The following is a 23,426-nucleotide window of genomic DNA, read 5'->3' on the forward strand; positions in this document are numbered from 1 at the left end:
TTTTGCCAGAAAAGGGTTTTTTTTGGGGGGGAAAAGTCACTATTTTCTTTGCCCGGAGAAAAAAACCCGCCCCGTTTCTAGAGGGAAGCAACTCTGAAACGAAACGCGTTACCGCCCCCAATTCTGACGTCGTTAACGGCGCTAGACGAACACGAATGCGCTTCCCAACGAGAAAAATGCCGGTTTTTGGGCACTAACTCCCTAAAAAGCCTCAATTTGGGGGGATTTTTAGGTGCGAGGGAGGCCGGGGGCTGAGGGAAGGACGAGGGCTCGGGCCCGCCGGCGCTCGAAACCCAAAGAGCCGCCGGGATGGAAGCGATGCTTTTATTATTTTTCCAAACTTCAGCTTTTTTTGGGGTTTTTTTTGGTTCGTTTTCCTTTTTCTTTCTAAAATTCCCTCCCTCCCCCCCCCCAAAAAAAAATACAACGAGGCGGAGCCGCAGCCGGAGGCTTTTCCTCGGGGAAGGTCCGGCTTCCTGCGCTCTTCGTCCTAAAAACACAAAAAGAATTTGCAAAAACGAAGCGTAATTAATCGGTAACGAGATGAATGAAGCGCTGGGGGTTGCTCCCTAACGAAGCAACCGGGTTCTTCCCCTTAATTAAAACCAAAAGCGGCCGCTGCGCTCGAAAAACGATACCAAAAAAAAAGGAATAATCCCAAAAAACAAAATAAATCACAGGTTATACCATCACCTTCGCGCAAATATTCACAGTTATTCCGGCTGCGGCTCCGCAGCCGCTGGCGGAGCCTCTTCCTCCTCCTCCTCCTCCTCCTCCGGAGCCGCCGCCTCGCTCCCGTTTTCCTCCTCCTCCTCCTCTTTGCCTGCCCAACCCTCAGGTTCATTTTGGGGGGAAAGCGCCGATTCTTGAGGATTTTCGGGAGCCGCAGGCGCCTCTTCCGTAGCTTCCGAAGGCGCCGCGGCCTCCGCTTCCGCCGTCACCTCCGCCGTCACCTCCGCCGTCACCTCCGCCGTCATCTCCTCCGCTTCCAGCTCGTCGTCTTGCAGGAACGGGGGCATCAACAGCGGTTTGGGGGGCTGATCTTGCTCCCCCAAATTTTTAAGGAATTCCTCAGGTTTGGAAAATTCTTCGGAAGCTTCCACCGTTTCCGTAGCTTCTCCGATTCCGCCTTCTCCTTCCTGGGTAACCTCGGCGGCGGCCGTTTCGGTCGTTCCTTCCCCGGCGCCGTCTCCGCCTTCCAAAGCTTCATCCACGTCCTGATCCGCGATTTCATCCGTAAAGGGATCTTCTCCCTGTGGAAAAAAAACGGGAGAGAGAGGAAGAGTCATCGAGCTGCGGCGAGGCAAAGGGAATCTCCGCCGTGAAAACGCGGGAGAGGATTTTTTTTGGCAAGCGAAAAAAATTGGCGACGGACGAGTCTTAAAATGGTGGGGGGAAAAAAAAAAAATACAAGAAAATCCATCGTGGAAAATCCCAAAGGATTTGCAGCGAGAGAAGAACCCCGGGAAAAAAACGATCCCACACCGGGAAGGAGCGGAAAGAATCCGGGAATAAAAAAAAAAAGCTCCTGCGCGGCGGCGGCGCGGGCGCCTCCGCTGAGGAAGAACCGCGCCGGCGTTGCCGCGAAAGCGTGCCGGGATTTCTCGGCAAATTCCGGGAGGAATTTGGGTTTAACCGAAGACGATTAAAATCCAATCAAGGAATTCCTCAACCCTCCGTCCGCCAGCGGCCGGATTCCCCTTCCCTCGCTGGGAAGAGCGGCGACGCTTCCAGGTTTTCATCTCGCCTTTATTCGTTTATTTTGGTTTATTTGATTTTATTTCGGTTTATTTTATTTCGGTTTCTTTTATTTTTATTTCGGGAGATGGAGGAATCCAGACGCGGTCGTAACCTCGCAGCCCTCGCTACGGCCTAGCGGGAGGGGGCTCGCGGGGACACCAAAACCCTCCGGATTTGGGGGTTTGGGGGGGATTTTTCTGCAGTTTTACGTGGTTTTTAGGTTTTATTTTTGCCCTCGTTACCTTTTTGCCGACGGCGGCCCCTGGCCCCGCTCCCCCTCGCTTCCGGAGGGGGCTCTGCTTGCGTTTCAAGTTCGGAAGTGCGGGCTGAGCCCTTGTGGGGTCAAAGCCGGGACGGTGCTGCCCCACGACCTTGACCTTGACCTTGCCAGAGAGGAGATGCCCCGCACGCCCCCGTCTCGCAATCCGAGGCCAAACCCTGCTTTTCCAAATTCCCTCTTTTTTGCATTTTTTCCTCCGCTATCGCGGCGAGAAGGGGGAAGGGAAGGAGGGCGGGCGGCATGCCGACGCCGGCAGAAACCCTCGCCTGAAATCTGATCGACCGCGGCGGCGGCGGCGGCGGGGAGAGGTTTTATTATTTCGGAAAGCGGGAGGGGGGGAAAAGCTCTCCGGATCCTTCCTCCTTTTTTCCACCCTGGCGGGGGGGGGGAAATATATAGATTATATAGATTATATCTGCCTCGATCAGAGATTCAGACCAGGTTGGCTGCCTCCACGCGAGAAGATCCATGCAGGTGGAGGAGAAACCTCAACGTTCATCTTCTCTGGCTGAGGATCCCAACCTACGGAGGTCACGGAACGGGGCGGGAATCTAAAACCCGCGGGTTCTACCTCGCGATTTGGACCCCAACGTCCATTATCGCCGGTAAAATCTACCGGGGGAGGTGAAGTCCACTCGTGGTGGAGACTGTCACGGCTTCCCTTGGGAAGGGCGAGGTGTCCCGCCATCCCTCCGAGGAGGAATCGTTAGGCCGATGGTCAAGAACTCATCTCTTGATGCGGCCAAGTCTTGCTTAATTAATCGCCCTGCGTCTCCGGCCTTCCTTTCTGAGGGAAGGTTTGCCGAGAACGTTTATGGCGAGGCGGCTCTTGGCATTACCTGGAATCCTCAGATTTTCCTCCACCCCTTTTCAGTCTGGTTTTGCACCTGGGAATGATACGGAGACCGTGCTGGGATGGATCCGGAGATCTCCTCCTGCCGATGGCCAAAGGTCAGGCGCCCGTGCCGATTCATTTAGATCTGCCGGCAGCCTTTGATACCGTTGATCATGAGGAGATGTGGACGTGCCTGCGGACCCTGGCAGGGGTAGACGGAGTTGCGCTTAAGTGGTTCCGGTCTTTTGGGGGGGGGTTATTTTTTTTTTTTTTTTTTTTTAAATTTTTTTTTTTTAAATTTCTCTGAGAAATCCCGGAGGTTTGCACCTCTCTTTCTCCTGTGGGGTACCGCAGGGTTTTTAATCTCCCCCTCCTGTTCAACGTGTATGAGAGGCCGGTTTAAGGGGAAAGCCGGCCATCCTACGCCGACCGACTCAGCTCAAAGTCTCTTTTTCACTGGACCCAGAGGGCGGAGTCGCAGTTTTTAGTTTTTTTTTTTTTGCTAGAGTTTAGCAAAGACTGGGCATGATGAGAGCCAGCTCAGTCCGGGTTTAGACCGAAAATAAAACCATGACGCCGGTGGGAGAGGGGAAACATCCGCTCCCCCGTGGCGGGGGGGTTGTGGGTGGGCATCTGCCTGCCCTCGTCTGCCAGGTTCGCAAACAAGGGCTTCGCTCCCGCCGGATCCTGGGCTGTTCCCGGATTCCCGGGGAACAAGTAGCCAAAAGCGCTTCTTTTTCATCTTCGCCTGGCGGAGGAGGTTGCGACCTTTCCTCTCTCTCGGATGCGGGACCTCGCCCGGTAAACCCACGCCGCCTCCGGAGCCGCGGTTACCGCGAGGCGCTTTAGGCCGGGCCTAACCGCCCCGGGGCTCGCTCGGCGGCGGCGTTCCCGCATGGAGCGGCGTTAACCCCCCATGCTCTGAAGACTGCGCTTGCCTTCCGGGCTTCTTTCTGGAATTCCGAACGCTGGTTTGGGCTTAAGCGAACCCTACCCTGCCCTCGCCTCGTGCTCCGTCTCGGCTCTGAAGATCGGCTGGGGCGTTCTCTGCCACTTCCCAAGGGAAGAGGAGGGGGGAAAAAAGGGAAGGGGGTGCTAACGAGGGTGTTCCGCCTCCCGGGAATTGGGTGCACCCCACCTCGGGGCGCTCTGTCGAGCTGCCGGGAGCGCCGCAGAACCCGGCTCTTTAGACGGGGTAAAAATTCCCGGCGGGATTAGGGGGTGAGCCAGGAGCCGGCCACGTCGGATTCAATCCCAGCGGGATTCAAGCGCTCGCTTCCCTGCACCGGGAGGGGGGGAACCTGGCGTCCCCCGCCAAGGCCACGGCTCGAGGGGTGGCTTTGGGGAAGCGGAGTTCCTTTCGCTATTTTGATTTCTTTAATTAAACGTTTCCGTTTTGGACGGTTTCGGAATTGATCTACGCGCGCCTGGGAACGACGGTAGGTACGCTCTGCGAGGGAAAGAAATAACAAAAAACCACGAGAAGTGGTAAACCGCCTACGGAGAAAAGAAACCAGACCCAAGATTTGAGAGATAAAAAGGCAACGGAGCGGAACCTACGCTTCTCCCCAGCGTACGCAGCGAGGCGTCCCCGTCACCGATAACGCGGCACACGGCGAGAGGCGGCTCCGTGCTGCTCCGGGACCACCGCGGAGCCTGATCCCGCTGCTCCGGCAACTCGGCAGGAGTTGCCGACTCTCTCGGTCACTCACCTTGAGGTATTTTTCCAGCATCTTTACGATGTGTTTGTTATTCAGGACGCTCTTGGCGACGTGTAAGCTGGTTTTCTTGAATTGTTCCGCAGCCATCTGAAAGGGAACCGAACATCGGGGTCAGTTCAAAACGGGAAGCGTTCCAACGAGGAGCGCGGCTCCGGAGTTTGTATTCCCTCCTCCTCGGCAGGGTTTGGGAATCCCCATCTCGGATCCCAGAAAAAGCGGCTGCAATCCGTATTTCTTTTGCTAACACGAGCCCTGGAGAAAAACGCGCTTCAGCGCCGGCAGCTGGAACGTCCCCCCGCTATCCCAAGATGGAATCCGGGACAGCGCCGTTCGCGTCAGCCGCTCGAAGACAGGGGGGACGAAGGCCGGGCCGCGCGGCGCTGGCCGCAGCTCACCCCGTCTCCACCTCCAACGTCCCAAGCCCCTCTCCGGCCCGGGGCCGATTCAAACATCGATTCCGCTCGTTTATTAATTCCCCAAGCGCCCTCAAAGGCCATTTTTCATTTTAATTTCTAGCGAGCACCGCAAACGTAGAAAGAGGAAGCGTTGAGCCCGCGCGTTAACGCGGTACGCCTGGACAACGTACCCTGCCAAACCCCCAGCGCAAAGGAAAAGCCCGGATAATATAATATGGAATATTTAACATGGAATATTTAATATGGAATATTTAATACGGAATCACAGGAGGCTTTGGGATGGCAGGGCACCTTTCCAGGCCATCCAGTCCATCCCCCTGCCACGGGCAGGGACATCTCCAACCAGATCAGGGTGCTCGCAGCCCCCTCCAGCCTGGCCTGGGATGTTTCCAGGGATGGGGCATCCCCCACCGCTCTGCGCGACCCCTGCCAGTGTCTCACCACCCTCAGCGTACCAAATTTCTTCCTTCTCTCCAGTCTGAATCTCCCCTCTTTTAGTTTAAAACCATCCCCCCTTGTCCGGTCGCTACAGGCCCTGCTAAAAAGTCTGTCCCCGCCTTTCTTATTTTTTTATTTAAGCACGGCAAGGCCGCAGTGAGGTCTCCCCGCAGCCCCCTCCTCCCCAGGCTGAACCCCCCCAGCTCTCAGCCTGCCCCCCCAGCAGAGCTGGGCCACCCTCGGAGCATTTCGGTGGCCTCCCCTGGCCCCGCTCCCACAGCTCCGTGTCCTTCCCGTGCTGAGGACCCCCGAGCTGGACGCGGGGCTCCAGGGGGTCTCCCCGGAGCGGGGCAGAGGGGCAGAATCCCCTCCCTCGCCCCGCTGCCCACGCTGCGGGGGATGCAGCCCAGGAGACGCTTGGCTTTCTGAGCCGCGAGAGCACATTGCCGGCCCGTGGCCAGCTTCTCATCCCCCAGCACCCCCAAGTCCCTCTCCTCAGGGCTGCTCTCCACCCCTCCATCCCCCAGCCTGTGCCGATACCGGGGGTTGCCCCCACCCAGGGGCAGGACCTTGCCCTTGGCCTCGCTGAACCCCACGGACCCGCCTCTGCAGCCTGCCCAGGTCGCAGGATGCCATCCCGTCCCTCGGGCGTGTCACCCGCACCCCTCAGCTCGGCGTCACCCGCAGACCTGCTGCGGGCGCGCTCGATCCCGCTGGCTGTGTCACTGGTGAAGCTATTGAACAGCACTGGTCCCAGTACGGACCCCCGAGGGACACCATTTGTCACTGGAATAGCAACTTTTTCCGTTCGTTTCCTCACTTCTCCTCCGCTCGCGTTTCCCTACGGAAGAACAAACCCTGCGCGGCCCGTCCGCAACCATCCCACAACCCCTTACAGTTCCCTCAGCCAGCGGCTTCATCTCCTGCCGCGATCCAAAACCATCCCAGGAAGATTTTTTTTCTTTAGAAGCCACAAATAAACCTTGAGCTCCCCGGCCACGTTCCCTCGCTCCGGCGTCGATAAAAACGCTTCCAGTCGGGAAGGGAGCGGGATCGCTTACCCTGCGGTTCCTGTTGTGATCGGCGGATCGCAGGTGCCGCTGGAGAAGGTGGTTCTGAGCAGGGATTAACATGTCGCACGCCATGCAGTGAGCCGCTTCGATCTTCTTGAAAAAATGTTCCTGGCCGATACCTGCAGCGAGGAGGAGACGTCAGCCAAGATCCCAAACGAACGAAACGTTCGGCCGGTTTAACGACGCCGGCACCTTGCCGCCCCCTCTAACGACCCCGCGTCACGACCAGCGTTCGGCGCCCGCATTCCTGCCAATTTCCGCTTTCGGAGACAAAAAAATATCACGTGCGTTGCTGTAAGATGGGGAGGAGAGTCATTCTGCTCTAAAACGGATCTCGTCACCACAGGACCCAAGCGTAGGAGGGAGAGAGTCGGGGATAACAGCCCGAGGTCCGAACCAACGGATTTACCGTTTTCCTCGCTCCTGCCTCCCCAAAAATCTATCTAAATAAAAGTGGAAGGGACAACCGGCGCTTCCCCCAGCTCTGGGTTCCTTCCTCTTCTCTACTTAGGCTCAGTTTTTCCGCCTGTGAGGTTTTATAGCCGACGTGGGGCCTAACTAAGCTCGCTCCCAGCACAGGCGCGGCCGAGCGCTGCAGGCTGTCAGGGCCAGGCACGCTGCCGAAGCCAAGCCGGTTTCTCCCCGTCGCGCTTGTTGCCACAACAGATCAACCTCGCCGCCGTCTTTTAACGTTAAAAGCGAACGCAGGATCCAGCGGCATCAACCGAACAGCCACAAAAATCAAAAATTCCTGGGATTTTTTCCCCCTTTTACTTAATTTTAGTATCTCTGCCGTGGCACGAGCCTCGCGAATCTGCTGCTTGAGGAACTGCGGCGAGGATGGGCCTTTCCCCTCCCTCACCAAGATGATTTATTTCACAAAATTGACAAAAACCCACCCGGAACCCGAGGCTGAGTCACCCAAATCCTTCACCTTGGCGCTGCTGTATCTCTTTGGGAGCAATATTTATTTCTTTCCTTGCCTGTTCGCTCGTCTCCGGCCGCAGAACGGACGCTTACCCTTAAAAGGATCCGGCTTCTGTTTCGTGCCCTCTTTCTCGGTCAGCTCCTGGCGCCGCTTCTCGATTTTCTTATTCCTGTTGACGATGTATTCCTAGAAGGGAAAAGGACAAAATTCGCCGTCCTCTCACGACACGCCGAGACGATCGAGCAGCTCACAAGGGAAACGAGCTCTCCAGAGAAAACCCGGCAAGCCAGGTCTTTTCCCTTCCCCATCATTTCTACCGGAGCGAGAGGCGGAAAAATCCGAATCGGAGCCAGACAAAACCCTGCTCCCACGTCACCATCAGATTCCTCGTGGGAGACCCCAAATCCTTGAAAAATGCCCCCAAAACCAAACACCGGTCGTCCAGAAAACGAAATGATGCCGTTCTTATCTCCCCTTCCTCAGCTCTGGGCGTGCAGACGGCGAAGACCGTCTCTGGAATAGGAATTCCTGGCTTTTCTGTTCAAATTCATGCAATTCACTTTCCCTCCCAACACGACAACCCGTGAGGAACGGCATCGCGCAAAGCGATGTCATCGGGGGATGCGTTAACAAACGGTGATGCGAGCTCACCAAGCGGGGGGCTGGATGTGGATCAATCTGTAACCCCTTCCGGTCCCCGTGTAAGCCTGGAAATTCCCAAATCCAGCCTGGCCCTCCCAGACCCGGCCTGGCCCTCCCAGACCTGGCCTCGACCTCCCAAATCCGGCCTCGACCTCCCAGACGCAGCCCGCATCTCCCAAATCCGGCCTGGCCCTCCCCGACCCATCCCAGACCTCCCAAATCCGGCCTCAACCTCCCAAATCCGGCCTCGACCTCCTAGACCTGGCCCGGACCTCCCAGACCCGGCCTCAACCTCCCAAATCTGGCCTCAACCTCCCAAATCCGGCTTCAACCTCCCAGACGCAGCCCGCATCTCCCAAATCCGGCCTGGCCCTCCCAGACCCGTCCCAGACCTCCCAGACCCGTCCCAGACCTCCCAAATCCGGCCTCGACCTCCCAGACCCGGTCCGGACCTCCCAGACCTGGCCTGGACCTCCCAGACCTGGCCCGGACCTCCCAGACCCGGCCTCGACCTCCCAGACCTGGCCTCGACCTCCCAGACCCGGCCTCGACCTCCCAGACCTGGCCTTGACCTCCCAGACCCGGCCTCGACCTCCCAGACCTGGCCTTGACCTCCCAAGACCCAGCCTCGACCTCCCAAGACCCAGCCTCGACCTCCCAGACCCGGCCTCGACCTCCCAAGACCCGGCCTCGACCTCCCAAATCCATCCCAGACCTCCCAGACCCGGCCTGGCGATCCCAGCACAGATGCAGGGAAGGGCGGAGCGGCCCCCGGCAGCCCACCTACCTGCAGGAACTCGACCGTTTTATCCGGGAGCTTGGTACCGATGTAGCGCAAAGTCTCTTTGTGAAACTTGCTCTGGAGGTGTTTCTGGATCTCCTCTTCCTCAAAACTGCGGAACTTGCAGACGGAACAGGCAAACTGGATTCTAAAGAGAGCACCCGTACCGCAAATGAGGAACGAGCTCAGCTTAACGAGAACCGAGCTCAGCTTAACGAGAACCGAGCTCAGCTTAACGAGAACATCAAGACGAGAGCGCTACCGCCCCTGTCGCGGTTTTCTACCTCTTCTTTTTTTTCCCCAAGTGCCTCCCCACACAATTTTACTTTGGGAGCTTTACCATCGCTGCAGAACCCGCGCGGATTAAACGGCACCTACTTCTCCGTAAAACTTTTTGCTACAGACGCTAAAACCCTGCGGGAGTTTAAAAGCGACTGGGGAAATTCAGAGGGCGGGAGGTGAATTGGCGCTGTTTGATATGAAAATCCTCTCTCCGGTGCGGAGATACAGAACCCTGAGGCACAGAAACGCCGGTGCCGCCTTCGCCGCTCAGTCTTTAGGTCGCTTACTGTATTATTTTATAGCAAGGATGCGTATACAGCCGCGTAAAAAACCCTTCTGAATTTATAACTTTACACTGATCTATGTATTGAACAGCACAGCGTTCTCCTCGTCTTACAACAGCCATAAAACATACAAAAAAGGGAAAAAAACCCTGCTGAAATCAGAACGCGGAGCCCCAAACCACGATCCCGCAGCAGATTTATCCCACGTCTGCGCAGAGGAACGTCCCGGGGCAGCGTTATTCACGGGAGTGCTCGGACCGGACCGGTTCATCGCTCTCCTTACCTGTCCATAGCACGATCACGCATCCTATCTCTTCTCCGCTGCTTCTCCCTCTTCTTTTTCACCTCCTCGTCGTCATCTTCACAGCCATCTCCAGATGCTAGGGCAGGAAATAAAACAGAATAAATCAGAATTACCGCGTTCACAATCCCCCACTTCGCTGGCTGAGGTATTTTGGGACCCAAATCTCTTCGTTTTGGGAAATCCCAACGGCTTTTGGTCTCCGGAATCTCTCCCAAATCAGCTTCCGACGGCGAGGAAGCGGCAGCCTCTTCCCGAGGTCTCTGGCGGCTGCTGTAAAACCCGACCCCTCCTCCCCTCCAGCTCTCTCAACCTCCCCCAGCAGCTCAAAGCCTTCGCAGGCAGCGACGGGACACGGCGGGAGCGGAAAACGCCCCGACTTTTACGATGCTGCGAAGACACCGCTCCATCTCCCTTCCTCGGGAGGAGCTGCTGCTTCTCCCCGTGTTCTCATTTTTTCCAAGTTCACCTATTTTTCACGAGGCTGACAAAGCTCCTCAAGAAAGTTCAGTAACAAAACCGAGCAGAGAGGCTAGCAGTGCTCGAGTGGCGGTTCTGCTTCCTCGCGACGGTTTTGGCTACGTCCCTCGCGTCGCCTTCCCAACAGCCTCGGTAATTGGGAAAGCAAAAAAGAACTAAAGATCCTGATCTCTGCAGGATTTTTGGGGTAGAAAGCCCCGAGGCAGAGGCCTATCAGCCTCAAAGGATTTGGGGAATAATTTACCTGCAAAGTTTTCAGGTAAAGGAGCCTGGAAACCAGACCCGGGCATCAGAGGGAGGCTTAAATGAGAATTTTAACGCCCAGCGACACCTCAATCCTGAGGATACAAAAGTCCTCCACGTGGTTTTCCCCTAATCGCGCTACTGCAGAAGGCACAACGCGCTTGGGGTTGACGTGTCTTTAATTTAAATGAAATTAAATCAATTTAAAGAAAATTACAATCCCAAACCAGCTGAAGTGCTTTCAGCCACTTTAGAAAATACATTTTTTAAAATTCGTGTTCTAACATACCTTGATAGATTCCCATCTATTTGAAAAAAATCAAAATAAACCGAGGTTTAGCTCACGGCTGAAGCCTCCGCTGAAAATGATTCGCTTTATGCTATTTTTGCTCTGCCCCGTTGCGAGACACGCGCGTCCTCACCGCCGTCCTCCAAGCAGCGCGGGAAGATAAATTAATATCCAACACCCACCCGTACCGCCGGCAACCGTCCGCGCCGAGAAGCCCAGAAGAAATTAAACCGTTTTGGCACTCCCCTGCCAACCGGCGCGGCGTTTCTGTGCCGCAACGGGCAGCGCCGGAGCCCTGGCCTGGTGAACGGGTCACAGCAGGAGCTGCGTCAGCTTTTCACCGAAAAAATCAAGCTCTTGGGAGCGCCCCGAGGCGAAGCGGATGGATTCGGAGCAGGATTTAGTCCAGGACTACGTGAGGTGAGGTTAGACCCTACCTTCCTCCGCCAAATCGCCCCAATTCCCGTCCTCCTGGAAAAGAGAAACACAAAAAGCCGCCGGTGTTATTTATCGCCATGTGGAGGTTTCTCAGTCCACCCAGCCCGACCGCAGAGCGGATTAAACACCCAGTTTTGGAAACGGTTACAAAGGCGTTCTTTTCCCACGTATCGGGTTATACGTCATCGCTAAGTATCGCTTCTCGCTATCAAAATTGAAATATTTGGCAGCCGAGTGGCCGCTCCGAGGAACACCGCGCCGAAGGTTACACGCAGTCAGAACTAAACCAAGCGGCAACGACCCCCAGCCACCCCGGCAAACCGACCGCCGAGGAAAGAAACCAAGCGCTAATTGGGATTTAGCCCTAACGAGCCTCGCCGGAAGCGGAAGCCCAGGCGCAGGATCCCAACCTTGCCGCTACGCGTGCCTTTCGTGGAGCGAAATCTGCCAGTAATCCCCGCTGAAGGGCACGGGGAAATTACGAGGAGCAAATAGTTTCACAATATTTGGGCTCAAAACGCTGTTTCAGAGTGATTTTAAATATTCCGACCCTCGGTGCGGTCAAAAAACCAGAGGAAATTGCTCGAGTGCTTAAATATCCCCACATTTGCCACCAAGATCAATTAAAAAAACGTTACTTACACCTTTGTCAGCTTCATCGCCGGATTTTTCCTCTCCTTCGCCCTCATCTGCTGCACAAAAGAAAAATCGTTTAGGTGGTGGCGGGGGGGGGTCTTTTGTCCCAGGCCACAAAATACACACAGCTCACAAAGGCTGCGCGCTTGTAGGAGTATTTGTACCGACTGAAAAAACTACAAGGGCTTTGAAATCGGTCAGCTGAAAGATAAAACACTGAAAAACGGGGGGAAAACGGCGGTGAAGACGGCTCGTACCGTTCTCGGTGTCGTCTCCTTCGCTGTCGGTCTTCGCCTGTTTGCTGTCCGGCTCATCTCCGCTTTGCGACTGTTTTCGCTTGCGTCCTCCGCCCTCGCCGTCCGATCGCCCTCCTGAGCGGTTTCGGAACCCTCTTCTCTTGGGCTAAAGTGGGAAGAAATCAGTTGTATCAATCAACTCGAGGCACTAAAAAAAGCTTAAAAATCAAAATATTCCACCCATCTGCTACAGCTCTTTAAAAAGTTTAAATTCTGGTGATCCTGCAGGCTTATTTTGGGCTATAAAAGGGTTTTATAGGTGGGTTAGCGGCCCTGGAGAGCGGGTTTGGGATGGGGCAAGGACTCGGAGGCTCTATTTTCTGTGCAAATGGGTCTACGCAAGCTGGGGACGCTCTGCTCCATCCAGGAAGATTTCAATTATTCCGTGGCGGAAGCGACGCGAATTAAGACTCGCGCTCCGCTCTACAGCCGAACGGCGAAGCCAAAAAAGCAATCTTGACAAGGAAAACAACAACAAAACCCGACGGCGACGACTTACCATGAGCGCGTTCATGTGCCAGGGCACCGTACCCATCCTGTCTCTGTTCCGCTGCCTCCCCATTCCATACGGCACATTCCCATACCGTCCCATTCCCATGCCCGACATCCCCATCATGCCATAGTCATAGTCTCCGTAGTCACCATAATCGCCGTAGTCGCCATAATCACCGTAATCCCCATAGTCGCCGTAGTCGCCGTAATCTCCGTAATCGCCGTAGTCGCCGTAATCGGGAACGAGGGCTTGGGAAAAGAGGGAAGGGAGCCTGTTGGAGCCGGCACCCCCCATCCCGCGCCCGCCCATGTAGTTCAACTCGTTCCAACGAGCCGAGAGGCGCTCGGAGCTGGAGGAGGGCATGAAGTGGTCGGTGCGGTTGAAAGCGTTCAGACGCCCTCGATTTTGAACGCGGTTTTGACCCCGTCCTCGGATGAGGCCGTAGTTGTTTCCTCGGTTCCGAGATTGATCCCTGCGGTTATCGAACTGGCTCCCGAAGGAATCGTTCCGATCGCTTCCGACTTCTCCGTAATTGTAGCCGGATCGGTAGACATCGCGGTCGTTCATCGAAGACCTCGAGTCGTAGGATTCAAAAGATTCGAATCTGAAAGAGCTGCGCAGGAAGAGACAACGGTCAGCAGCGAGAATAACATCCCCGCACATCATACAGGCGCTCGCAGCCGGTTTTATCGCAATCCCAATGGTTTTGGCCAGAAAAAAACGGGATAAAAATGCTTTTAAACCCTGCGTACCGATCGCTTTCTGTATCCTGCTCCACCTTTTTCTCAGGTTCGGGGAAAATAAATAAATATCAAAGAACTGCGGTTTTCTGCACGAGTATCTGAACAGAAATCCTTCAGAGATGTCCTAACTTTACAGCGCTAAACCACTCTGAATTAAGTTTTGCCGGTGGAAAAGCAGATCCCAAAAGCTTCCCCAGGGAAAAGCTGCTTCTCGTTGTCCTGTAGCCCTGCCTCCGGGTGCGAATTAATGCGGATAAACCCCGCGGCATCTTGTCTGACCGCAGCGGCGAGCATCAAACGGCCAACAAAAAAGGCAAAATTTCATTTATTCAGTAACTCTTGCCAAGCTCTGTATTATTATTTCAGCAGCAAAACACGCGCCGATACGAAACAACTCTCCAGGCTGGCGTAATTTAACCCAGCGGGAGGAAAAAAAAAGGTAATTACTGGGCAGCCGTGAGGAAAAAGGGACGCAGAGGGGAAAAAAATACTTCAAGAAACCTAAAAATTAGAAATAAAAAACCTTCTGCAAAATGTAGGAATTGAAACGACACTGGAAGTCGCTTTTAATGGCCTGGACATCAAGTTTGAGACGTTTGAGAGAGAGAGATATTGAATATGTACGCGTATGGGCGCACATACGCATGAGGACAGGTGAAAAATAAGCAGTTAAGCTCAGAAATAAGCAGTTGAGCTCAGAAATAAGCAGTTGAGCTCGTTTTCCAGGGAACAAACGCTGGATCGCGCCTATGCAATTAGAACAGCTTAATCGGAATTTCCAGTCATTAAAAGCCATGATTATTTTTTTACTATTAAGAATAAATCGGAAGCGGAACGGTCACCTCTCCTGGTCTTCCATCCCCTCCCCTGTCCCGCCGCTGCCCTCCTTCGACAGCATATCCAACCGCTGGTTGATTTTGGCTATGATGGAATCCGAGTTCTCGTTCGCCGACGTCTCGGCGCCGTAGGAGGCGACGGGCATGGCGGCGCCGACGTCGGCGTTCATGCTCATATCCGAAGTTTTGGGGGTTTCCCAGCTGCTGGAGGTGGCAGCGGCTGCGGCGTAGTTGTACGTGGCCGCCGTGTTAGTGGCGGTGGTTTGGGTGTTGTAGTAGTCGTAGCCTTCATAGCCTGGCAGGAAAGGAAAATAAAATTAATGTTAAAATAATATTATAAAGAGTTTAGACGCGAACGGACCCTACCAGGCAAGGCTGCAGCTGCGTTTTACCTCATTTCAAGGAAATTTGGTTTCTTAAAGTGAGAAATATCAAAGATTCTCGTTGCCCAACCCCAAAAGCGTAAGGACCTTCCTCCTCTGGGCCATTTTAACCGCAGAAACGGGAGCGCCGCGGGTGTATTTGCAATTTTTTAACAAGCTCAGTCTACGCGAGCTGTTTACGTCGCGCGGTCCCGCAAAACGACCCAAGAAAAGCCAAAGCAGATGCGCCCCCGGGCGCCATCGCTGCACATCCATCCAAAAAGGACCGCGATGAAATAAATTAATCAGAAAATCAAAGCAGCGAGTTGGAGTCTTGTGGCAAGATGCCACGGCACGGCGGAAAAAGCAACGCGCCGCGCTCATCAAGCTGCCGGATGCTTCGCGCGATCCCGAAATCCTGATTAAGGGATGCGCACGCGTTCCCGACAATCCTTGCGGCAACTCCACGGCCCCGGCGTCGCTCAGGCAGAGCTCCGTGCCACGAGCTACGCGGCGAGCCTCCTCTCGCCGCTTCTGACCCGCCAAACCCTTCGCTGTACCGCTCCCAGGGTTCTCGTAAAGCGACCGCCATAATAATCCCTCTTAAATCTCCTTTTCGGCGACGCCTGCGATAAAATTGACATCATTACGGCCGCCGGTGTGCTGCCGCCGCTTGTGCCGACCCGCGCCGCCTCGTTGTGTCTTTGTTTTCCCCCCATCTGCCTGCGACTTGTGTTTTTATTACGATTAAAAGGTCTCCGGAGCAGGAACGGCCTTTCTGCGCTGCATCGGCACAATACCCGGGGCACGAGTCCTTGACAGGAGCGCCCGGGTTTTACGAAAAAGAGGAATAATAGAAGAAAAAAAAACCCCTTCATTTTCACCGATGACTTGAGCTGGGAGGTTTGAATCCACAGCCCAACGTGCAGCGTTCAATTTTATCTTGCGAGGAGCAAAGAAGTAATATTTTCTAAAAGAATCTCGGGCTTTTTGCTTGGGAATATGTTAAGACCGGCTTCAAACAGCCGTAAGATCCAAATCAAGGCCAATTAATTAATTGCTCCGAGAGGAAAAGTTTATTAGTGAAAGCAAACGATGATTCATTGAGGAAGCGCCAGCACGGAGAACGGCATTTGTCCAAGGGCAAACCTTTGAGGGGAAAACAATCTCATCTCAGTAAAATCGGTTTATCAATGCACACATCTGGCTGTCCCAGATCAAACGAGAAACACGAGACGTAAAATAAATGAACTTTCCTCATCCGTGCGCTCATTTTCCTGCTTTAAGGAAAAGACGGCTGCCAGTCACCCCTTCGCAGAAGAAACAGCCGTGATCACAGAGGGAGGGAAAAATAAATACAGGGATTTGGGAGGAGGAGCGGTTTAAGAGCCCGGCGCGGCGCGCTTCGAGGCAGTTTAGGAGCTGGGAAACGGCTCCGCTCGCCACAGCCAGCTCGAGGGAGCGAGCAGGGCACCCCGGCGCCCGGTTTTTAGCACGTACCTTGCCAACTCGTCGCGTTCGTTGCGTATGTACCTGAACGGGACAAAAAGAAGAGAGTGTTTCAGCTGAAAAAGCAACCAAGTGTAAAGTTCAGAGATTAAATATATATAATTCAGTTGAATTGCTGGTAAAAAACAACGGATGCTTTGGCACAGAATGGGAAAGAAAGAAGCTGGGACTTCCAAGAGCTAATTATGAACATGAAATGGATAATATACACATTTTTAACACGTTTTTTGAAACTTTCACATATTTGCACTTGTAAACAACTCCGATGATTCCATAAAACCCCTGAAGTAGCAGTAAAAGCACGGCAAAAGCAGATACGTTCGTTATAACTATCGCTTTCGGGAGCATCCCGCTGCTTCCCGTGTTGTTTAGGCTGGAAGGGAGAGCGAAGGCGAGCGCCCCGACTCCCCGGCGCCCCAGGACACGCTGCCTTTTGCGGCGCTAATAAATCTCAGGAGAGAAAGCGAAGCGCGTTATTCGTCACAGGCAAGACCGCGACCAGTTCCTCCAGTACACGACGGTGGGAACTGGAGCAGATCACGAGACGAGGGAGGAAGCTTTCACCCCAAAACAAGCCAAAAGTCACTTAAAACAGGTAGAGGAGAAGGCAGGCTGCAAAAACTGCTTCCGTATTACGCTAGCCTGGCTAAAAAGAATTAAAAATAAGTTCTAATCTAAAATTGCAAGTCCCTAAATCTATTTTTCGATACACAAAACTCACCTTGAGTGTTGGTGGCCCCAGTATTCCAGGTGCCATAACCTGCAAGGAAAAGAACGGAGCCGTTAGAAGGATCGCCTCTGCTGCTATCACGGGGTTGGTTTCTTCCCTTAATTGACCCTAAACCCAATAAAAGTCTTTAATTACAGCTGCATTGTGGGTTTTATTGTTTGGGAAACAGGCCTGAAGCTTGCCCGATGCTTTAGTTGGGATTCTTTCAGCAATCTAAAGGTCGAGGTGGTTTGAATTAAAGAACACCACCGTGTTTTGAAAGAGAAATCGCTTTTAAGAGGCGCTTGACGTAACAACGGCGCAAAGCTGTGTTGATACAGGAGAAAAGTTGCGGGATAAATCACCCAAAGAGCTGAACCGGCATCGAGAACGGACGTTTCGATTGCGTTACGCCAGGAGAAGCGTCCTTTTTCCTAGGGAATATCGGATATCCTTGTCCAGGGATCCAAGGCGAGCACCGCTATTAGACGAGCCGATAAAATAAATGGCGCTCCCTCCAATTTCAGCATTAATTGCAAGATTTGCGCTAACGAGGCGGCTTCGGTCCGGCCTCTCAGTCCAAAACGGCGGCAGGACGAAGCACTCGCCCAGGTGGAAAAAGCAGCGAAGAGCCGCGACGCGCAGGAGCTCCCGCCACGACTTCGCCGGCTCTTTGATTTCACAGCAGCTGCCACGCTCTGTTTTTCTCACCAAAATAAATCCCCTCTCCATTTTAAACCTTTTCCAAAGTTTCCAGGGTGGAATCTGCATCCCCGGCACCGCAGCGATCCCCGAAAGAGCTCGGCGAACGCCTTCATCTGCTCGAAGGCCATCGGATAAAAAAAGCTCCGCGCCGAAACCTTCCGATCGTCAAAATTAAAGGTTGAAATCAAACGCCAAACGCTGGGGTTTTTGCTGAAAACATTTCCAAGAGTTTTGGCTGCCGCTTCTCTGCGGGAAAATAATTCTTTTTAATTTTATTTATGATTCTGATCAGAAAAATAAGTTGGCCCGCAAGCAGAACTACTGATGCCCGGCTTCCGACGGACTGGAATTATCCCGGATCTGCGGTTTCCCTTCCCTTCAGCAACCTCATCCCCCTCCAAACGTTCCCCAGCCGAGGAAGAGCCTGCGCAAGCCCAAAATCACACACGCGCACTCCTTCCTTCCTTCTTTTAACGTTGCTTTTCTGCACCTTAAGACACCGATTCCGCAAAACTTTTCGATTTTTGGAGGTGGCCCCCACTTTTGCAAAGCTTTTCTATTTTAGGAAGCGGCTCCCAATTTTCCAAAACGTTATTTTTCAGAGACAGCCCCCGATTCTCCAAAAACTTTTCTTTTTTTGGAGGCGGCCCCCAATTTTGCAAAGCTTTTATATATTTTTGGAGGCGGCCCCTGATTTTGCCAAAAGTTTTCTATTTTTTGGAGGCAGCCCCTCAATTTTACAAAGCTTTTAGATTTTTAGAGGCAGCCCCCAATTTTGCCAAACTTTTCTATTTTTGGCGGCAGCCCCCGATTTTGCCAAACTTTTCTAACTTTTGGAGACAGCCCCCGATTTTGCAAAGCTTTGACGTTTTTGGCAGCAGCCCCCAATTTCACAAAGCTTTTCTCTTTTCTCGAGGCGGGCCCCAATTTTGCAAAGCTTTTATTTTTTGGAGACGGCCCCCAGTTTTCCAAAAACTCTTTTGTCTTCGGCAACAACCCCCAATTCTGCAAAATATTTATTTTTCGAGACAGCCCCCAATTTTACAAAACTCTTCTCTTGCAGCCCCCAGCTCCCGGCGCGAACCCCCACCACGGACGCGGGGGACACCTCTCCCTCTCAACGGCTTTATTTTTTTCGCGGGCAATCGCCTTAAACAGGCGGAACCCGCAGAAACGGCGGGCGAAATGGGTTACCGCCGTATTTTTTGAACTCCTAGAGAAACCGCGGCAAAACAGGAACTGCGACACGTAAAACGCCTTTTCAAATCGGAGCCTTATTACCCAATAATTTCCTTTCCCACCGTTGGTGTTTTTAGGTCGAGTCACTCGCCGTTCAGCTTCGCTTTCCAGCGGGATGGCGCCGGGATGCGGTTTTCCAGCTGCCGGTGGGGTTCGTGGGGACAACCGGGTCGAGACAGAGCACGGAAATTAAGGATAAACCTCCGCTCCATCGACTGCAGCCGCCCCAAAGCCTGACTTTAAATCCACAGCTTCATTTTAACGCTCTTGCAAACAAACCGCGGAGCGCCCGCGACCGTTTCGAGTGACGCCAAGCGACACCGAACCCCCGGTTGTCGCAGTTCGACGCCTGCCTCCGGGCGAGCTCGTAGCCGGAGCAAAGCAGAAAGAGAAAGCAAAGCCAGCGCGGGGAAGCTTTTCTCTGGGCAGGTCGCTCGGTTTCTCACCCAGCGACGCCAAAAATAGCAGCAGCCCTCGCGCTTTCGACCGCGCGCAGACGTCGGATCAAAAGCGAGCTCCTCTCCTTCGATTTTTAAGCCGTCTGTCGATAAAACCTTGGGTAAGTTAAGTCAGGAGGCAAAAATAGCCTGGCCCCGGCGCAAAACCTCGAGGAAAACGGAGGCTGCTCAGCCCAAAATGCAGTGTTTTCAGCCCAAGAGAGCCCCACCGCTTTGTACCTCCAGATTCTATAGGTTAAAGCTCTCTGCTTTTCAGTTCCGCGCGTATACGTTGGCATTTGGCTTGCCGAGACGTAGGGCACGTTCTGTTCACGCAGCGATTACCACGAAAAGAAATCTGGGTTAAGCGAAGACCTCAAGCTTTCAAAGCAAAGACCTCAAGCTTTCGGTACAACTTAAGAACGTGGTAATTAAGAGTTCAACGTCTAATTTTGAAACTAAATATTATGTAAAAAAAAAACCCACTAGATGAGACACTCGGGTATTCGTGACTCGGCACCAACGAGCCGAGGTTGCATCCGTCACTTCTGCAGCGGCATGGCACGTCCGTAAATATCCCCAGGAGGGAAAAAAAAAAATCAGCGGAATAAATCATCATCGCCTTCTCTTGGGAAAATAAACATGAAATAAAGCACAGAGCAGGAAAAAAAGAACAATTTGGAAGGGACCAAGCAGTGAATTTTACTGAGCTGAGTGCGTCGTGTGTCCTGGCTCCCAGCTAATTCCCTAGACAGCGCTCCCCGAGCTGGGGGAAAAGCTTGGGAATCATTTTTCTCCGCACATGTGTACGAGCAGGGCGCGAATCCGGAGATGACGGAGCAGCGTCGAGAGATTTACGTTGTTCGGGCTACACGAAGTGCTGAGAAATGAAGTTTAACACCCGCAGAAAAAAAAGCCGGGGCTCAGGAGGCAACTCCTCCCGAAAGCAGAGGTCCGAAGTTCTCCCGCTGATTTCAACAAAGGACTTTATCCGCGGAGAATAGTTTATCCGCTGCTGGAATCACACGGTATTTAAATTAAATCTATATATCACAGGCTCCTACACAAGGCTCGACTGCAAAGGGCGCTCTCCTCAAAAACCCGCTCGTGTGGAACTGTACGTTTCTCAACACGCAGGGAATTAAAATATAACGGGGCTGGTTCTAAGCTGAGCCAGCTACACCTGAGGTTTATTCATAAAACCCCAAATATGGAAGAACTCATTCATTTTGGTACCGTAGAACAGTAAAAATCCACAACAAAACTTCGCTAAAGCTGCAAAACGCTCGGCGGTTTGAATTTATTAATAGGTCTGCAAGCTGAAGGGAAGATCCCAGCTCTTCAGCAGCTCGTTAACATCACGAATCCAACAAAATCTTTCTCGGGAATAACTTTTAGCTGCCTAAATTCTTCCCGAGTTGTTTATCCGGACTCGCTCGGTTGTCAGTAGAGAGAAACCAGCACTCGTAGATGATTTAACACACATTTAGGGTGTTTTTAATCCTGCTGAGTTTTCTCGCCTCATTTTTACACCTGAAGAAGTGAAAAAACACTTTAAAAGCAGGATAAAAGAGGCGCCGGGCATCAGATCTGCACCAAGTTGAAAGCTGAGATGGAGGGAACCTGGAAAGAGCAACTTGTCAACGGCTCTGTGTCAACACGATGTCGGGATGAATTATGAATGATCCCTGCAGAAAAAGCGATGTGCCGGGTATTAGCAACTCGATAAAACACACGGGGAAACGGCATCGCTGCTCTATTATTTATAAAATCCTGCCGCAGTCATAATTACGTTATAAAACCCAAGGAAGTGTTTTCAACAGCGAGTTAAAAATCGCCCTGGCGGGACCTTCACATCCCTGGACGTGAACAGAAGCCAAGCGAGGCGTGAATTCACGGTGGGACGAGGACGGAGGGCTCAAAACCGGCGCGGTGGTGAGAGGATCCGGGCTGTCAGGCTCAGATCTGGGAGCGTTTACCCACGTGCCGCCATCTCACATCCGGATAAACTTCATCGAGGGTCTTTAAACAACCGATGTTCACCTGTTAAACTTCAGTTTGGGTGGCTTCCTTTCCATTTCCACCTCCGCGAGCCTTGTTTCGTAGTTTAAAAGAGGTTAAAGAGAGCGCGCCGACGCTAACGAACTCAACGGCGCTTTGACGAAGGGGGACGGCGTTTTCCCCTCACAAATCGCTTCCCCACGCCGACCAACGAAGCTTGACGACGTTTCCCTGCTCGCCGGTGTTTCGGAGGGTTCTCACCTGCTCCTTTACGCTTCGTTGGACGCCTTTTTGGTGTTATACCGGGGAGGAGGGAAACACCTCAAGGGCAAGGACGCACCTGGAGGGCTTGAGGCGGGCACCTCGGGGGGGGGGGGGGGGGGGGGAAGAGCCGCCTGGGCTCGTTATGGCGGGGTTGTGACCGCCGCCCGGCTCAGGCCCCCGCTCCCAACCGAGCCGCTGCTGCGTCTCCCCGGGAAGGGGGGGGGGGGATTTTCGGTCCCGCCCGGGGTGAAGCCGGTACCGGAGGGGAAGGGGGGCGGCTCAGGGGACCCCCGAGGAGGGGACGGAGCCCCCCGGGGCGATGGCGGAGCCGTCACCGTCTGTGGGGAGGGAGGACCGGCGCGCACGCGGCGGGGGGGGGCGTGGCCGCGCCGCCGCCATTTTGTGTCGTCTTCAGAAATGGGCCCGGCTCCATTTCCGCCCCCCCCAACGCCCCCCCCCCATCGTTAAATACCACCCGCCCACCAATCGGCGGCGCCCTAGCGCCGAGCGACGCGGCGCTCAGCCAATCAGCGGCGGCGCCCCCTCACGGGAGGCGGGCACAACGCTTCCCTCAGGGGCTGACCCCCTCTTTTCTCCCCCGTCGTTACCGGGAGTCGCCGCGGAGGCGGCGGAAGGACCGAGCCGCCGCCCCCGGGGGAGGGAAGGGCCGGTCCCCGGAGCGCGCCGGGGCCGCCCCGCACCTACCGCCGTATCCCTGCTCCATCGCTCCCCTCCGCCTCCGGCCAGCGGCGCCGCACTGCCCGCCCCAGCGCCCGCCGCGCAGGCGCGCCGCGCCCGCCGCCCATTGGGCCCCGCCGCCCTTCCAGCCCGCCCACGAAGCTCCCCATTGGCCGCCCTGCGGCAGCCCGCCCCCGCGCCCGCTATTGGCCGAGGTCCCGTAGAGGCGCGACCGTTTCCCTGCTGCCATTGGCCAGCGCGCCCCAGCCCGCATCCATCCCCCGAGCCTATTGGCGGAGGCGCTTCCTCCGTGGGCCTCCCTCCTGTCAATCACAGCCGTTCCCTCTCGTGATTGGGCGGCGGCGCCGGGGCTCGCCCGCTCACGGTGCATTATGGGGGTCGCCATGGTGCCCGCGGGCCTGGGGAAACCCTGACCCCACACCCGACCCTTGACCCCTCACCTTTGCCCCCTCGGCTCCTAAACTGACCTTTGACCCTCGGATCCCCTGAGGCCGTGGCCGTGACCCCGGGCCCTTCCCCACCCCCTCACAGCAATGGCGGCCTCCGGCCCCGTCCCACAATGCCGCGCTCCCGGGCATCACCCCCAAACCCCCTCACCTCAGGCAGCCGAGGGATCCCCGAGGCCGGAGCCCCGCCGCCGCCACACCGCGGCCCGAGGAGCGGCGTCGAAGCCTTCAGCCCAACGAGACGGCGACTTTTTTTCCTCACGTTTTGCCCAAAACCAGGTTAAAGCAGCTCAAAAGCAACCGGCGGCAGCGGGAAAACGGGGGAGGAGAGGCAGGCTGTTCCCCAAAAGCGTCCGCGCTCGTCCTCGAGCCCTGCGTTTCACAAAACGCCGCCTCTTCCGCACCCAATTCATCCCGTTTTGACCCAAACCCAAGCCCAAAGGGCTGAAGGACGGGCTTTTATCCCAAATTATTAAAAAAAAAAAATCGCTATAAATGACGTAAAGGAGGAAGGATCGTGGCATCTCGGCTCTGCCTGGCGTAAACTGAACCTACTTATCGCAAGGAAGAGAGCAATCCTTGACCCCCAGCAAGGTTCGATCAAGCTTTTAAGCTTTTAAGAGCTTTTTAGGAGCTTTTAAGATGTGGAACAAGAAAAAAAATCTTCTATTCCAGTGGGAGAACTGGGAAAACTCCCGGAACAGCAACAGCTCGTCATGAAAGAGGTGGACGAGGAAGACCATCGGGTCAACGTCTCTCCCTCCGAGGGTACAACCAGGGCGTGGGGGTAACGCCGCTCCCCCAAAACACCCCCCTTTCGTGGCTCAGCCGCGGGCGTTGCTCCTCGAGGGCCGTTCTTCCTGCTTTTGTAAAAAAATTT

General features: G+C 54.4%; 1 protein-coding gene across 8 annotated transcripts; it reads right to left on the reverse strand.

The window, feature by feature from the left end:
- Positions 1-436: 436 nt before the first annotated feature.
- On the reverse strand, positions 437-22,193 carry AKAP8 (A-kinase anchoring protein 8). 8 transcript variants are annotated; one of them, XM_082334103.1, is made up of 15 exons: positions 22,107-22,193; positions 16,768-16,806; positions 16,038-16,070; positions 14,182-14,470; positions 12,603-13,209; positions 12,065-12,209; positions 11,814-11,863; positions 11,171-11,204; positions 9,704-9,800; positions 8,861-9,002; positions 7,524-7,617; positions 6,492-6,622; positions 4,568-4,663; positions 694-1,253; positions 444-490 (listed from the first exon to the last, which is right to left on the reverse strand). In XM_082334103.1, exons 1-14 carry the CDS (start codon positions 22,123-22,125, stop codon positions 714-716), a joined length of 2,316 nt encoding a protein of 771 aa, XP_082190229.1. In that variant the 5' UTR covers positions 22,126-22,193; the 3' UTR covers positions 444-490; positions 694-713. The 8 variants fall into 8 exon arrangements, 7 of the variants coding, with proteins under 7 accessions (XP_082190230.1, XP_082190228.1, XP_082190233.1 ...); XR_014230540.1 differs by lacking the exon at positions 444-490 and adding an exon at positions 2,860-3,057 and having other exon boundaries at positions 1,115-1,253; XM_082334104.1 differs by having other exon boundaries at positions 437-1,253; positions 11,814-11,860.
- Positions 22,194-23,426: the final 1,233 nt, after the last annotated feature.

This window comes from Platalea leucorodia, assembly GCF_965183815.1.
Source record: "Platalea leucorodia genome assembly, chromosome: 29".
Taxonomy (NCBI): domain Eukaryota; kingdom Metazoa; phylum Chordata; class Aves; order Pelecaniformes; family Threskiornithidae; genus Platalea; species Platalea leucorodia.